Source organism: Xenopus tropicalis, chromosome 2, assembly GCF_000004195.4.
Source record: "Xenopus tropicalis strain Nigerian chromosome 2, UCB_Xtro_10.0, whole genome shotgun sequence".
NCBI classification, from domain to species: domain Eukaryota; kingdom Metazoa; phylum Chordata; class Amphibia; order Anura; family Pipidae; genus Xenopus; species Xenopus tropicalis.
Window position 1 is genome coordinate 140864073 of NC_030678.2, and position 17786 is coordinate 140881858.

Sequence of the window (17786 nt, forward strand, 5' to 3'; positions counted from 1 at the left end):
CACCTGCAAGTAGTGTAAATCACTGTGTGGCTGGCACTATATAAATAAATGCTGCTGATGATGATTATGATGCACATGTAGTTTTGCATAGGCTGCCACTGTCTTCCAGCCCAGTATATTATAATCTTCTTTCAAGAAGGCAGACTGGAGCAAGGCCTCACACCTCAGGGTTTGTGGGCAATAGCAGCTAAATACAGCCATCAAGGTGAAGACAGGCATGGCAATATACGCTGCGGGAGAAACTTCTTCCTTAGGAGATACCATTACGGTAGCACATTGCTAGCACATATTTATCTATATATTTATTTGTATTTATTATCAAACTTTATATATATATCTATTATTATTTTAACAACCCACCTGTTGTATTTATTTATTGTTCTACTGTAAAGCGCTGCGTACATAAGTAGCAATAAAAATATACATACATACATATATTCCCCAGAACTAAACACATTACATTGAGGAAAACTAAAGGGGGCCATCCACTGGAAGATTTGCTTATTTGGCGAGGTCAATAAACAAGCGGATCTTCTGCCGATATGCCCACCTAACAGCTAAAATCTGCCTGTGTATGTCTACATTTAGGGTATAATGGCCCTCTAAGTAGTTGGTTTATGACTGGTACACTTAATAATTCCTGGTGGTCATACATGTTACAGGATTGTTTGTACCCTACAACATTCAGAGCTGAATTGTCAGATATGCCGGTAGAAACAAAAGAATTTTACCCCAATCTGATGATTCAGAACTGACCATTTGCCGGTGCTCGGGCGCCTTTGATTACAATTGTCCTGCCTGTTCGACGAGACAACTGATATCCAAGCCCATATTGGTTGTCTTGTCTCCCGCCATACACATACTGATTACCAGTGTATATGGCCACCTTTACAGGCAAAAAAGCTTCTAATACAATCACAGTCAGTAAGTGGACCATGGCTAAATGCCCCTGCTCCATGAACAGATACTGCCGATGTCAAATTTTTATGCTCTTATAGAAATTAACAAAGAGGATTATCAGCTCCAGTTAACACAAATTCACATTGGACCATGCACTGCTAATTTTATTAACCCCCCTCTCAGCTGCCCGGAATAACAACAGTAGCTGTATTATATCTATATGACATGCAATAAACATCTCAATGACACTGTATCCATCAGTCTATATAACCCTACAGTTAATGCACTGCAATATAACATACCTTGTTATCCTAAAAGTCTCTTAGTTCAGTTTATTCCTTTCCCCTTACCCTGTATACCCTACTAATGGGGTTATGTAATAAAAGGAACTGAGTTTGCCCAGGAGCAGTAACCCATAGCAACCAATCAGCAGGTAGCCTTTACTGGTCACCTGTTAAAAACCAAACATCTTATTGGTTGCTATGGGTTACTGCTCCAGGGCAAACTTAGTGCCTTTTTACATACATATGGGGTTAAATCCACTGGTATTGCCATGGCTGGGGCTGGGAACACTGAGCCATTAACTCCCTGAATTACTAACACTGAATAAGGCTATCTCTCAGGGAATACATTTACATTAAGTGCAGCTGCTCTGTAATCTCTCATTTGCAAGCATATACTCTTTTCCATAGATAAACTTTTCCCAGAACTGTTAGGACAGAAACCTCTTATCTCCTCTGTCCTTCATTTAATTACCAGCAGATCCCTGTGTCAGTGCTAGTTAGTGTGTGTGTTTCTGCAATTTGTATCCACTTTTGCCCATATAAAGTGATGTCTTTTGACAAAAGAGGCTGGGACCGGTGCCCTTGGAACATCCCATGGGGATGCGATGGTATGTGAATTTGCAATTGTGGGTTTATGGGGAGAGGGGCACGGTATGGCAGTGGCAGAGATTTCAGCAGCCTGCCTTTAAGTAAGTACATTGCAGCACGGGGGGAGAAGTGATTACTGGTTTGCATGGGACGTTATGGGGAATGCTGGCTATACACTGGGGGAGGATGGATTTTCTCTTGGCTGATTGGACTGGAATTTCATTTGCTTTCAGGAATGGGGAAAATGAGTTAAGTCCATGAGAGGCAGGAAACACATCTACAACTCACAAAGCAGGGGGGACTGCACAAACGGCAACCCTCCCATCACATTACCGTAGTTCCTGGACTATGTGAGCCCACTTTAGCATGGGTACCACAATAATAAAGTGCTTTTCTAGTGCTTACTGCCTACTGCAGTCGCTTGCAAGGGCTACAAGAAGCAACAACATCATGATAAATACTAAACATGGATCAGACCATGTTTCATTAAAGAGTAAAAAAGTCACAATGTAATCAGAATGAAAAATCTAAACTGGAATAAATCCTTTTGCTCTAGAATCTAGGAACGCTGCCTGTCACACTATAGCTAGTGATTTGTACATAATGTAATGAGCACAGTATCAAGAGCTAAGAAAAATAAACAAGTGACCTCCCTCTCCCATCACCAGTTATTTCCCCCACCTTTTTTTTTAGTTACCCCTTTTTTTAGAGTTCCTTAAACTTTGTTTTATGTGACACAGTCCCATAAGTCAAAAGTTTTAAGAAATTATTAATGTACCTCATTCTATGTACTATGCTATTTTGAAGGAAGAAATATCACTGTATAAAAGAAGATGGAAACCATATCATTTAGGGGGGTCCCAACCTATATATACACCCTGGATGCGACCTGAGTAGCAAAATAAGTTACAAAAGTTAAAACAGATCTGGTAACTCAAAGCAACCAATCAGATGTTTGCTTTCAGATATCTGTCTCCCCTCCGCCAAAGATCCTTTAGGTTTTTTTCCCCAGAATTCCAGCCTCTTTTTAGACAACACAAAATTACCAGCTGCTGCTAAAAGCAAGTAATGCATGAATACATTTATAAAAGTTGCATTCAGCTTTAAATTGTTCTCAAATTGCATGGTTGTCAATATGGGCATTGTCATTCTCTGATATGCCATCTGTTAACATTTCAGAAAGCTCACAATAATGTGCCATAGCAACCTCTTTAGGAACTTTGGACTAAGGCTAATGCCACAGGGGGCTGATTCTTGCCCTTTCTATAAGATCAGTCCGAGAATCAATTAAGATCAAGTGTAGAATGTGTTCTTAAACTGGGTAGAACATGTACGGAAGAAAACTGCCCATGGATAGATGGAGAAACACTTGGTCCTCTGGCCAAGGGTTTGGACGCTAATGAAGTCTAAGCATTTTTGTGCCCCCAGGAATTGCACCCCTGGGATGCCATAAGATTACAGTGAGTGGAGGCACCAATGATCCAAAATGCATGGAGAAACAAACTGGACAAGCAGGCTGCACTCCGGATCACCGAATTGTATTGATGTTCAAAGCAGCTCAGATTGTGTTAAAAGCATTTTTAGTTTATTGGATCCATATACAGACAAATCCTTATTCATTTCATACCACAGAGGACGCTAAATCATAGGCCACAATACATGCACATTAAAATGCATACTTGCATATTTCAGTGCCGAAACATGCTCCATGTGTCTGTACCAGGGCGATGCATTGGCTTCAGGTACAGATACAGAAGTCTGCAGTTTTGAGTTAAGCTGATACGCAGGCTGAGAAAGAGCCCCATCTGGCACTAGCCTAAGGCAAGTGTGAAATACAGAACAGCCTAAAACACTGAAATTTGCACCAAAATATTATTATTTCTCTAACAACTTAACATTATATACATTTGCACCAAGATATAAGCTGCACTAGGCACAAGGCTTATTTTTTATGCTGGTTTTATGGCTCTAACACAAGAGCATTTTTTAATGTGCTTACAAACACAGGCTTAGCGCAAAAAAACCCTGTTTATATTGTGTTTATATGTGTTATTTTTAAATGCAACAAAGTACAGTTTTGTGAGTTTCAAATGCAACCTTTAATTCTATTATCTTTTGCCCATCAAGCACAAGAAAATGCAGCATATTGCGTCTTAAAAAAAGGCAAATGGGATAAAATGCAACTCTGCTCTAGGAGCTGGGAGCACTGCATCTAGAGCTGTTGTAAGTACCCAGATTTTGGAGGACCAATGAAGCAGCCAGCTGCAACATTTGATTTATTGTGTCCTCAGAAGTGTAATATCTAATATGTATTTAAAAATATCACATCGCCTTTTATATAATGGAACATTTTTGGGTATTTTATCGCTCAGGTTGATTTGTAGTGTTACTCACCCACAGAGCTATTCATTGCCCAGCAGAAAAAAACACCTGGAATGACACCATGTCCATGTGCCATAGTTTCTAAAACTGTGCAGCTGCTTTGCCAGGTATCCCAATGGGGCTGCTTTAAGGCTAATGCCAGACGAGGTGTAGGGTGGATATTTTTAGTAAGCGGAAAAACGCTTGCCGAAAATTCAGCCCTACGCCTCTTACATGTGCCTGCACCCGAATTAATGGAATATGCCCGGGTGCAGGCACATATAGCAGAAATACACATAAAAAAGAAAAAAGACCCAACAGCCACCCCAAGATATTTGTGAAAGACTACCCTTAAGCAGGGAAAGCAAGAAATAGACTCTAGTTAGTGAAGTAGACATGATATCCAGGTACGCTGCCCTGGACCAACAAGGCTGCAGGGAGATAACACAAATAACAGCCTTTTATTTAAAAAAAAAATCCCTAAGGAACATTTCTAATAGAAGATTGAAGTAACTTGTTCTTCCAGTTACATAGTTACATAGTGTTGAAAAAAGACCAGAGTCCATCAAGTTCAACCCAGCACACACAACCCACACCTACCAATCTATACACTCACATACATAAACTATATATACAACCAGTAATACTAACTGTAGATATTAGTATCACAATAGCCTTGGATATTCTGATTGTTCAAGAACTCATCCAGGCCCCTCTTAAAGGCATTAACAGAATCTGCCATTACCACATCACTAGGAAGGGCATTCCACAGCCTCACTGCCCTCACCGTGAAAAACCCCCTACGCTGCTTCAAATGGAAGCTCCGTTCCTCTAATCTATAGGGGGGTCCTCTGGTGCGTTGATTGTTTTTATGGGAAAAAAGAACATCCCCCAACTGCCTATAATCCCCTCTAATGTACTTGTACAGAGTAATCATGTCCCCTCGCAAGCGCCTCTTTTCCAGACAAAACAACCTCAACCTCGACAGTCTCACCTCATAGTTTAAATCTTCCATCCCCTTTACCAGTTTAGTTGCACGTCTCTGCACTCTCTCCAGCTCATTAATATCCTTCTTAAGGACTGGAGCCCAAAACTGCACTGCATACTCAAGGTGAGGCCTTACCAGGGACCTATAAAGGGGCAAAATTATGTTCTCATCCCTTGAGTCAATGCCCTTTTTTATACAAGACAGCACTTTATTTGCTTTAGTAGCCACAGAATGACACTGCCTGGAATTAGACAACTTGTTATCTACAAAACCCCTAGATCCTTCTCCATTAAGGATGCCCCCAACACACTACCATTCAGTAGTTTATATTATTTCTACCAAAGTGCATAACTTTGCACTTATCAACATTGAACCTCATTTTCCAGTTTGCTGCCCAGTTTTCCAACTTTGTCAAATCGCTCTGCAAAGCGGCAGCATCCTGCATGGAACTTATAGTTTTGCACAATTTAGTGTCATCAGCAAAAATAGAAACAGTACTGTCTATGCCCTCCTCCAGGTCATTAATAAACAAGTTAAAAAGCAAAGGCCCAAGGACTGACCCCTGCGGTACTCCTCTAACAACACTGGTCCAATTAGAAAGTGTTCCATTAACCACCACTCTTTGTAATCTATCCTTCAGCCAGTTCTCTATCCAATTACAGTTGATTAAAATGAGGGGTCTGTCATTTCTAGGGAATGCTTCAGTCAAAAGTTATAGCAGTTGAAAGGTTTGATGAAGAGCCCCCAGTATAAGTAGGCCCTGGCCAGTTGCCTCTTATGCACATTTATTAAAATGGCCCTGGTGCGATACGAAGTGATGCGCAGGTGCAGGGGCAAGGTGTAAGATGCCATAGACAGTCACTATTTATCGGGCCTGTGGGGGGCTGTTTGGGCCTCTGTGTACTTGAAATGAAGGGCCTATTTTGCCTTAGTATATACCAGGGATGTGATCCTCTTTGTCTAACGTACACTCCAAGCATCCACAGAGCAGATGGAATTATCTCCTTGGTATGTACAGTAGCTGCCATTTCTTTTCTGTAAATACTGCATTGTTTCATTTAACTTCACAGTGCAAAACATCTCTGTGCACATATAATATACACAAGTTTAGGCTGCAGAATTCACCAGTCTCCCAAACTGTCTCACAGCTTATGTTAACAGCATCCAGAGATTATTTTCCTAGGAGAAAGCAGTTATATATCAGACTTTGAGGTTACACAAAAATGTAAAAGGGCTATGAAAAACATTTATTTAACATACTACTGGAGGCAGCCTTGTGCTGGAGTTCTACATCTGGAGAGCCACATCTTGCCCACGACTGACTGGAGGCCTTGGTACATCTGTTTTTTCTTGTAACAAAGAAATCAGTGAAACTAGGCACATAGGCTATTGTATCTGAAAACTCAGTTGCACCTTATACTTACATTGTATTGTATGCAGTGTGGTACAGGGGCAGCACACACACAAGGGATCCTGAGAATGCAATGCAGGCCTGGATGGGCATTTAAAATAGGCCCTGGCACTTCAAGAACAGAGGCCCAAGCAAGCCCTCCACCAGCCCACTAAATAGTGACTGTCTATGGCATCTTACAGCAGCCCCCCTGGCATTTGCCAGAACCCACAGATTGCCTTATTCAATGGCACATTCAGGGCCTGTACTTAACATTTACCTAAAACTTTAGGTTTTCTTTACTTTCTTAAGAGGATCCAGACTATGCCTAGAACTCAGGATGCTCCACAACCCAACCCAACATTTGGTTTAAAATGAATGATATCTTTATTTTAATTACTGTTGTTTAGTAGCAGGATATTTCACTTTATTAAAAGGAAATCATGGAGTCCCATCTTATAAACAGCATGGGGGACCCCAATCAATAGGATAATAATCACTGATTTAGGTACATTTAGGTTCTGCCCTCCCAATGCGCAAGTACTAATAATAACTGCATTGTACATATTTCTTGAGCCAAGTAATTGTAAACAAGCCCTGAGATTTTTTTCTGATTACGACTTTTGTTTCTAACCAGATCCTCTTCTGTTCGTCTTTCAGTCTGTCATTCAAACTACTGCCTGTGTTCTATGGTAAACGGGACCCTAAAAAAACAGGTAACCATTTTAGAGATTTGCAAAATGAGGCATTAACCATTTCCATGCTGTAAAGGGTAAAAATTTGATAATCTAGTTACAATTTGGTGACATGTCAAGGGTTAAATAAATGTTTGAAATGTTGAAAACTGTCATATCACTATATTACTGTGTAGAATATATTAAAAGTTAAATCTGCTTTCTCATGAAATTGTCCTCCTTCTCAGAAGTGCTGGCAGCTCATCTAATACATTGCCTTGTTAATGGTCAGACCCCTGCAGTTCAGAAGTTATAAAACTTTTTGAAGCACAACTCTGGGCACAGCAGCACTGACAAATGGCATGCCATCAATCTAAACTGGGAGTCTGCGACATGCTGGAGCCCAGCCACTGTTTACCTACAATTCCCATTATGCTTGCCAGCCTTTGCCTGCTGATTATTGTAGTTTAATTTCACAAACTGAACATTACTGGTCAGACAGAACTGGATAGAGAGCAGCCATCAGAGACACAATTACAAGAGGGCCTGGGGCTTTAGTGGGCACCATTGTCTCAAACTGACATTTCATAACAGAAGAAGAGAAAAACTGAATTATGAAGAGTACACAGAGGGCCCAAAAAGCCCCCCACAGGCCCACTAAACAGTGACTGTCTATTGAATCTTACAGAAGCTATTTAAAGATTTTCATTCTGGCACTTGTTCTGATATATTTTTATAATGAAAAACTTTCTAATCTTAAAGTTAAGGGGTGGCCCTAAAGTAAGTTTGATGTGGAGCCTGTTAGCCTTTAGTTCAGTGATCCCCAACCAGTGGTCGTGAGCAACATGTTGCGTACCAACCCCTTAGATGTTGCTCCCAGTGGCCCCAAAGTAGGTGCCCATTTTTTAATTCCTGGCTTGGAGACAAGTGCTGATTGCATAAAATCCAATGTGAAGCTAAACAGAGTCTCCTGTAGGCTGCCAGTCCACATAGGGGCTACCAAATAGCCAATTATAGCTCTTATCTGTACCCCCAGGAAGTTTTTTCATGCTTGTGTTGCACTTTTCCATTTGACTGTGGCTCACAGGTATAAAAGGTTGGGGATCCCTGCTTTAGTTAGACCACGGGCAGGGGCAATGCAAGAAACTTTCAGAGGTGGTGAGTAATTTGTTTTAAGCCACAACCCTAGCTGGAAGACCATAGGTTGGAGATAACCACTTATTCGGATAAAGTTGCTTTAAACGCTTTAGTTTAGTGGCACAAACAGTAACAAAGCTCTGTAATGTAATGTACTGGGTTTCCGCAACCCTTTCTAATGGCTATTTAACTGGCCTTCATTTCTTATTCCCTATAGTTTTTAATTATTTGCCTTTTCTTCTAACTCTTTCCAGCTTTCAACAGGGGGTCACTGACCCCAGCAGCCAAAAACTATTGCTCTGTAAGGGTACAATTTTATTGTTATGTTTTATTACTTGTCTTTCTATTGGGGCCCTCTCCTATTCATTTTCCAGCCTCTCATTCAAACCACTGGCTGGTTCCTAGGGTAATTTGAAACCCAGCAACAGATAAATGGTGAAATTCCACTCCGGAAAACTGCCAATCAAAAAGCTAAATCATTCAAAAACCACAGGAAAAAAATAAAGACCAATTGCAAATTGTCTAAGAATATGAAGCTCCGTGTCAAACTAAAAGTTAATTTAAAGGTGAACAACCCCTTTAAAGCAGCACAGCGCTATGGATTAATGCAGAAGGCAGCAGGTCTGGCAGTATAAGTGTTAAGCATCTGTTCGCACTCCCAGCTGCTGCTGCCTGGGACGTTACGGTAACTTGCACCAACATATGGCTCCTCTCCACCCAGAGCTCTGAGGCCATAGCAGCCTGCAAAGGAGCGGCTTTAGGGACTGGCCCTCTGCTTGCTCAGGAAAATTTATCACTCTTCAGCTCGGCTTTCGCTGCGCTTCTCTCTGAGCCCCAGCCCCACTGCCAAAAGCATCTCCCTTGCCACTATAGTAAACACCCACTCTCATACAGCCAGACGGGCGCTTTTTTACGCAGCCAGGCGCACTCAGCTACAACCAGGCGCACTCTGTCACAGCCAGGCGCACTCAGCTACAATCAGGCGCACTCTGTCACAGCCAGGCGCACTCAGCTACAATCAGGCGCACTCTGCCACAGCCAGGCGCACTCAGCTACAATCAGGCGCACTCTGTCACAGCCAGGCGCACTCAGCTACAATCAGGCGCACTCTGTCACAGCCAGGCGCACTCAGCTACAATCAGGCGCACTCTGCCACAGCCAGGCGCACTCTGCCACAGCCAGGCGCACTACTTTACGCTCCCAAACTCTCTCCTGATTCCAGGGGCTGAAGGGACTCCGATGGGTGCAGCCCACAGCAGTGGCTGAAATCGCTCTCTGAATTTGGATTTGCATTTGGAATCGTGAGGGAGCTCCAAGCACAAGATGAAGGCACCTCAGCGCTCAGGGGGGCGCACTGATCAGATGCTCGGCGCTATGGCAGACATCCTGGGATCATTTGGACTTCCGAGCCACCAGTGGGTGAGTATCAGAGGCGTTATTAATGCTGATATCTGGACAATGTGATTACAGTACAGGAGCTTGGGATGCTCAAAGTGTACAAACTGGAACACACTTAGTTGTCACTGCCTATGGGGTCCCTACAGCTGTGCCACCACAGCTGACTATTCAATTGCAAGGTGAGTTTTAACAACAGCTGGGGGACCCCTGGGATTACAATGTGACCAAAACCAGATACCAAAGTGATTAAAAAGGGTTACTGGCCCTGTGAGCTTACAGTCTGATTAGCTGATGAAAGGTTATACACAAAATTCAGTTCCTCTGTGAGAGCAGTTACTTTGCATGGGTACTCTGGTCTGTAATATCCTCAACATACCAGACCTTATAGATATAATTTGCATTTCTAGAAGTTTTCTTCTGTGCAACGGTTTTTTGTAGATCATAGAGACCAAGTCAAATATATGGAAATATTTTCTAAGTATTTATAAATTTATATTTATTATCAGGAGTGGGTGCTGCCATACAGCTTTTTCAACTGAAGAAGCTGTGACTTTGTGTGTTCGGTTTTCTGAATTGTTTCTTTTTCAACAGTTTGTTTTTTTGAAACCATAAATGGTCAGTATAATGTGCTTTAATGCAAAGCTTGAAATTTGTGGACTTTAGATGTTGTGAAAGTACAATGTCCAGCAGGTTTTGGCTGATGTTGGGGTTCTGAGGGTTGTACAGGTCTGTAGGTTGCTGCTTAGCAAGTTAAAGAAATTATGTAGTGCTCCTGACACTTATCATAATCATAGTGTGTAACCTCTTTCTGAGTTGATCCCTTTTGTTGCATCCTCTTGTCACACTTGTCTAATCACCTGCAGTGTAAAACCCTGTATTATAGTGCTAACCCTATACTCTCTCCTATAGTGAGAAACCATGCAGAGAAGGTGTAACCTTTACCATAATGGCGTAACACAGGGATCCCCAACCTTTTATATCAGTAAACCCACATTTAAATTGAAAAAGTGTTGGAAAGCTACACAAGCATGAAAAATGTTCCTGGGGGTGCCAATAAGAGCTGTAATTGGCTACTTAATAGCCCCTATGTGGACTGGCAGCCTACAGGAGGCTCTGTTTGGCAATTACACTGGGTTTTTATGCAACCAAAACTTGCCTCCTTACCAGAAATTGAAAAATGAGCCCCTGCTTTGAGGCCACTGGGAGCAACATCCAAGGGGTTGGGGAGCAACATGTTGCACACGAGCCACTGGTTGGGGAACACTTACCATGCAGTATACTGACATGCCATTGAGACTCCCACCACAGACAGCCTGTATGGCTACACAAAGCACTTCATTTTGGGATTGGCATGTAACAATCCCTTTATTATGAAGACAGTAAAAAGATATATATATTATATGAGTCTTTAATGACAGTTAGAAGCCCGAGCCATACATTATACTCACAGTGGATGCATACTCAGACAAAGCTTAATTAACTGGTCTAGCTGGTTCAACAGCCTGGTAGGTATTAACAATAAAGGTTTCCCAGAAGCTACATCCCCAGCCCACCCAGTTATGCACATGATCCACTCCTCTCCACTGACATACCACTGGTATCTTTTAACAAAAAAGGTGGAAACACTATGCTAAACATAGGCACAAAGCCCATGGATGAAGTGAAGTGCAAAAAATGGTCTTGGGCTACTCTAGATGTGTTATTGCTTTTGTAAAATGAGGTCTGCCAGATACCATGCTACTACCACGTACTATGGGAAGAGGAGACAGGTAGATATGGATGTTTTGTCCATATTCACCTGGTTATTATAGCAGTCTTATTGTGCTATTACCTTTATCAAGCAGCCTATAAAGGTGGTGTTTTTTCCCAGTACAGTGCAGTGTGAGGCACATGTCTGGGATCTGACAGGAACAGTATCATGGTACTAATGCCAGGGGTGCTGCTACCATGAGGCAAGTTGAGAATCTTGCTTAAGGCGGGGAGGCAAAATGCTGCTCCTGGTAACTTTAAGAGCTGAAATTCTGGTTTGAGATTACATTTTTGGCTCTTCTAGCATGCTTGCTGCACTAGCAATTCAGGTCCCCATCAACGTGCTCCCTGCCTTCCCTGCAAGGCGTTTAAAGCTTCCGGCTTTCCTCAAAAAGGCTTAAAGAAGTGCAATTAAATAGCAAAATTGCCCTTTTGAGCACTTTCTGCACATTACTTTTAATGTTTGTCTTTAGTTCATCTTTTAGTCATAATGTGTTGGCTCAGTGGATAGCAAAGTCTGCCTTGCAGTGCTGTAGTCCTAGGTTTGATTCCAGCCTGGAATCTTCAAGGAGTCTGTATGTTCTCCCTGTGTTTGTGTGGGCTTCTTCTAGGGACCCCATTTCTTCAAATACACTTCAAAATCATACAGGCAGGTTAATTGGCTCCTGATAAAATTGGCCCTAGTTTGTGCATCTTAATATGATAGAAACCATAGAAATTAAGATCAGCTGGGGCAGTTACTGATGTAAATGTGATGATGCTGTATAAAAATAATAATAATAATGCACCTTTATAGGCTGCTCCATTTGCAACTCCAATCTCTACTCTCCCAGCCAACTTCAGTTCCAACTCTGATACTAAATGCTCAGGGCAACTCTCAGGGCAGCACAGGCTTAAGGGCTGCCAGGGGTTAACAAATGGAGCCATACCATAAATTAATGCCTGCAGGCTTCCCCAGCTCATATACCATCCACTCGCTTGTTTATTTACTTTATACTTGGGTTTACAATTCCCCCATATATGTGAAAGTGCAACAGTAGTTAGAGGAAAAGTACAAATATACGCAAGTCATCTTGATAAAACACCAGAAACAACATTCCAATGCAAAATTATGAGTCATGCTGCATCTCACACACACAAAAAGTTTGTTTATTTTTTGGGCTAAGTAGCTTGGCTGTCTTCAAATCAGAGACAAAACAGAGAATGATATTATGGGGGAGGGGGCCATTGTAGGCAGTTTGGGGTGGTTTAATAGTTGGACTTGGAGGCAGGGACCAACAGCTCTCCAGCTTTTATTTAACTACAACAACAGCTGTAGGCTGCATGTTAACCCTGATATAAAGCTTAACTTTTGCAGACCCTTCCCTGAGAAGAGATGAATAGGCGGGGGTGGGTGGGGGGGGGGGGTCACTGGATTTCTTTAGTCTTTACTCTCTTAGTCTACACTTCTCTCCAGGGCCCCACACTGACACTCACCTAAAGACAGCTCTGTTAGATGTATAATATGACGTTGCCTGAAATAAACTGTGCCTGACAGTAAAATGGGAAGAGCATGCAAGATACTGACTACTTAACATGAAATGAGAGGAGGAGGATGAAAGCAGCCGAGGAGGATAAGAGGTCACTTTTATGGCGACATGATAACAAGCAAAAGTCAAATGGAATGAGGAGGAGGGGGAAAGGAAAGAGCAAAACAGACATGTCACTCAGTGCTGGGAACTCCCAGTATCCTCAGCTAAATGGATTTTGGAAAGATATATTTGACCATCATGTCCACTTCTACCCCCAAGAGAAAACCACTAATATGAATGCTGGCTGAATGCTTTACCCTATATGATGCTATTTTGGGCCTAATGGATATGCTTTCCCAGTTTCCGTTATCATGCAAGAACCAATCACGTTAATTGATCTGCATGGAGCCAGGTTAGGGCCACAGATTCCCAGGAGGGATGGTTTCTGGGAAGGTGTGCTTTTCTCATGAACTTTCACACACAAGGACCCGAGGTCAACATGTTCCTATAAAGAGGGGACCAGCCCAACTCAGATGTTGTATTCAAATATGTGCTCAAACACAACTGGAGTCAGAATGAAGGAATTCTATTTGTGGACCCTCTCAAAGTAGAATTTTCACAAAATGTTCTTTTATGGAAAATGTAATTATAACATCTACAGTGCCGAACTCCAGATGATGTGGAAGATCTGCAAAAGAATCTTTCTTTCCAACATCTCATTCCAAAATCAAGGGTATAAATGTAGACTTGCCCTTCATTTTGCTGCTGTAACAGCCTCTATTATTCTAGGAAGGCTTTTCATTAATGATGAGTGAATTTTTTTTTGCCAGGCATGAATCCGCTGCGAAATTCCACATTTCACCATTGGCAAATATTTTTGCAGAATGAGGAAAAAGTCACTTAAAAAAAGTTGCAGTAATTTTTGGGGAAGCCAAATGGGACAGGTTTGCTTACACTACTTTTGATTAGATGTTGGAACATTGGTGCTGCAGTTTGCCTCTGCACAGCTACAAGAGCATTAGTGGGTTAGGGTTGAGGAAAGTCCTTCCAATCCCATTTTAGCAAACCCATTCTGTATGGACCTTGCTTTATGCATGGCGGCATCATTGAGCTTAAACTGGAAAGGGCCTTCTGCAAACTGTTGCCAAATCCAGACTTTTCCATTAGACTGCCAGGTAGAGAAGTGCCCTTCATCACTCCAGACAATGCGTTTCCACAGATCCAGAGGCCAGTGGAGGAGAACTTTGCATCACTCAAGCACTTGACATTGCACATGGTGATGTTAGGCTTTTCTCAGGCACCTTACTTGTATGTATATCTTTATTTATAAAGTGCTACTTATGTACGCAGCGCTGTACAGTAGAATACATTAATACAAACGGGGTTATTAAGATAATAATAGATACAATCAAAGTATAACAATAAATACAGATAAATACAAGGTAAATACAGTTGCAACAAGTTAAGAGTGAAAGACACATGAGGATGGAGGTCCCTGCCCTGTAGAGCTTACAATGTATATGGGAATAAAAACACTGTGCTCTCAATGCATAATCTTGGTCAATGGGAAGTTTAGAAGTAAATATAAGTTCCTAGTTGTCCATCTCAATGTGGGGTGCACAATTAAATATATTTATTATATACAGTATAATTATTCAATAAGTAACCAAAGAAGATAACTAATTATGGGACCCCTTATCCAGAAACCCATTATCCAGAAGCTCAGAATTTCGGGAAGGCCATATCTCATAAACTCAAATAATTAAAGATTTTCTAAATCATTTCTTTTTTCTTTGGTCTCTGTAATAGTAAATCAGTACAGGTATGAGACCTGGGTCTAAGAGGTCTTTCTGTAATTTGGGTCTTCATACCTTAAATCTGCTAAAAATCATTTAAACATGAAAAAAAGTATTGTTTTACCTCCAATAAGTATTAATTCTTTGTTAGTTGGAATCAAGTACAAGGTACAGTTTTATTATTACAGAGAAAAAGAAAATAATTTTTTAAAATTTGAATTATTTGATTATAGTGAAGTCTATGGGAGATGGCTTTCCTGTAATTTGCAGCTTTCTGGATAATGGGTTTCCAGAGAACAGGTCCCATACATGTACCTTGTACTTGATGCCAACTAAGATATAATTAATCCTTATTGGAGGCAAAACAATTGTACTGGGTTTATTGAACTTATTTATTTTAGTAGACTTAAAGGGAAACGAAAGTCAAAGTCACTTGGGGGTGCCAAAATGTTAGGCACCCCCAAGTGACTTTAACCGCTTACCTCGTACCCCGGGCTGGTGCCCCTGTTAGGAGAAAACAGCACCAGCCCGGGGCACCTGGAGCGCAGCGCTTCCGTCTTCCTCGCTTCCTTTTCCTGAGTGCCAGCGGTGGGCGCATGCGCAGTAGAGTGAAAAGCCGACTTTAACATTTAAGTTCGGCTTTTCACTCTACTGCGCATGCGCGCGCAGCGAATCAGGAAAAGGAAGCGCCGGCAGCTACCCCGGGCTGGTGCTGTTCCTTCCTCACAGGGGCACCAGCCCGGGGTAAAAGGTAGGCGGTCAAAGTCACTTGGGGGTGCCTAACATTTTGGCACCCCCAAGTGACTTTGACTTTATTTTTCCTTTAAGGTGTGATCCAAATTACTGCAAAATTCCTTATCTGGAAATCCCCAAGTCCCAAGCTTTCTGGATAACTCCCATACCTGTAATATCCTTTTCATCCATTGCACTGTTTGGCTGTGACCTCAGTTGATGATATTTTATTTCTCTGCTTTTGGTACACTTCGTTTTAAATATAAAGGTAAATGAATACCATCAAACCACTGTCATGTAACATTACAATTAATCATAAAAATTAAAATAAACAGGCACGTCAGGGAAATTATCACCTCTCATAAATTGCTGTTAGTGACTGAATCTCCAGAGAATGTGGAAAACATTGTGCTGCTTAATCCAAACTGAGCCTGTCAGCCGTTTTAGAGCACAGACAGTGTATTTTCCCAGCTGAACACAAAGAGCAGTTTGGTTTGAGGGTAAGGCGCAGTGCCGTCTATTCAGTTTTAAAGGGATGCAGAGAGGGACAAGTTGCTGGGCTCCCACTCAGGTCCCATTGAAAAAGTCCACTAGCAAAGGCCCCTATTATCAGCCATACATGGGCTCTCACTCAGGTCCTATTAACTCTGGTCCCATTGAAAAAGTCCAATAGCAAAGGCCCCTATTATCAGTCATACATGGGCTCTCACTCAGTTCCTATTAACTCTGGCCCCATTGAAAAAGTCCAATAGCAAAGGCCCCTATTATCAGTCATACATGGGCTCCCACTCAGGTCCTATTAACTCTGGTCCCATTAAAAAAGTCCACTAGCAAAGGCCCCTGTTATCAGCCATTCATGGCCTACCATGTGCATGGCCAAACCAGGCAAAGATCTGTGTCTATGCCAACCTGGCCAAATTATCCAAGGTTTCTCCCAGAATTCTTTAGCACAATGCAACCTGGCAGCATTCCTGCTCAGACACCACTTGTTTTAAAGCAAGCCCATAGCTTGGCAGCTATGTATCATTGTAGATATAATTTGGGTTGAAGTGTTTGGCATGATTTATTGGCCCTGCCCAATATACTTTTAGCTCTGTCATAGAAATGTGACCTGATGTGCTGCATATGGTATATATATCAGTGAGGTTCCTTTATATGTCAGTCTCTGTGTGATTGAAACCCGAGCTGGAAGGTATGTGACGGTCACATCTGAACAGAACATAAACAACAGCCATGTACTAAACAGGTGCATACCATTAAACAGACCTACATCAGTCAGAGAATCAGAGAATCTCTGCATGACATTGCACTTGGGCTACCAGGCTGCATTTGCTGGGGCTTTCTCAATTGTTTTTAAAGAAGTTTTTCTCATGTTTTTTATTGCATGTTTTACCCCAGCACTTTTTAATGTATACAGGGAAACTTCAATTTTACATCCCCTAAAGTTTTCCTGCATTTTACACCATTGTTTTTTGTTCCCACTAATATATAATACAAATTAAACTTCCCTGATTTTGCATTTTCCTGGATTTTGCACCATTTCTGGTCCCCTAAAAAAATTAAAATGGGGATTCTACTGTATGTGTATTGTATGGCAGTATGCACAGTTTCCTAAATGTTATCCTTAATACAGGTGTTTTACGTGTGTTGTTCATTTCATTTTTTTAACGATTGGTTTTATTTTCCTTTTATATAAGTACAGACTTCATAGCATAAAAAGGGAAAGTTGCGCTCTCTGTTAAATTTTAAATTATTAGGCAGAGGTTCAATGAACCTGTGATCTCAAAATCCATAAGGACAGAAACAAGCACTGCACTCACTCACTCATTATTAATATATATAGGACATTAAGACACTCTATGCATTAAGCTACTCCATTTAAAGGATAACAAAATTCATTTTGGCATTTTGTTGCCAACAGATTTGCTACATTAGTGCCACCTAGAACAATATATTTATTCTGCAGTAAGCTTCACCATACCTGAGTAAAGAGCCCTAGAAGCTCCCTCTGTTTGTTTAAGATTGTAGCTGCCATTTTAGCTGGGTCTCTGTAGCTTCCTGCTGCAGCTCTAGAGGCTGGTAGCTCAGATTACATATTTATAATGGAGGGGGGAGTGATACAGTAAATAAAGAGTGCCCTGCCCAAAAGAGCTTACAATCTAAAAATAATATTACATTTTAAGAGAGGATGACTGCATTTATAGAGTATATCTGAGTGTTTACGTAGCCATAGAACTGAATACATGAATAAGGGAAAGGCACCTGGCTCTTGTCACCC

At 41.5% G+C, this 17786-nt stretch overlaps 1 protein-coding gene across 4 annotated transcripts in view; it reads left to right on the plus strand.

Moving 5' to 3' along the window:
- The first annotated feature begins 1694 nt into the window (after positions 1–1694).
- arhgef25 (Rho guanine nucleotide exchange factor 25) overlaps positions 1695–17786 on the plus strand; it is a 159587-nt gene continuing 143495 nt past the window's right edge. The window contains exons 1-4 of one of the 4 annotated variants that reach the window (XM_031895731.1): positions 1700–1792; positions 3900–3995; positions 7149–7227; positions 9545–9741. In XM_031895731.1, the coding sequence (XP_031751591.1) occupies positions 9646–9741 (96 nt within the window). In that variant the 5' untranslated portion in view covers positions 1700–1792; positions 3900–3995; positions 7149–7227; positions 9545–9645. Of the gene's footprint in view, positions 1793–3899; positions 3996–7148; positions 7228–9449; positions 9742–17786 lie in introns of those variants that run through there. The other 3 variants (XM_031895732.1, XM_031895733.1, XM_012956540.3) reach the window with 3 other exon arrangements.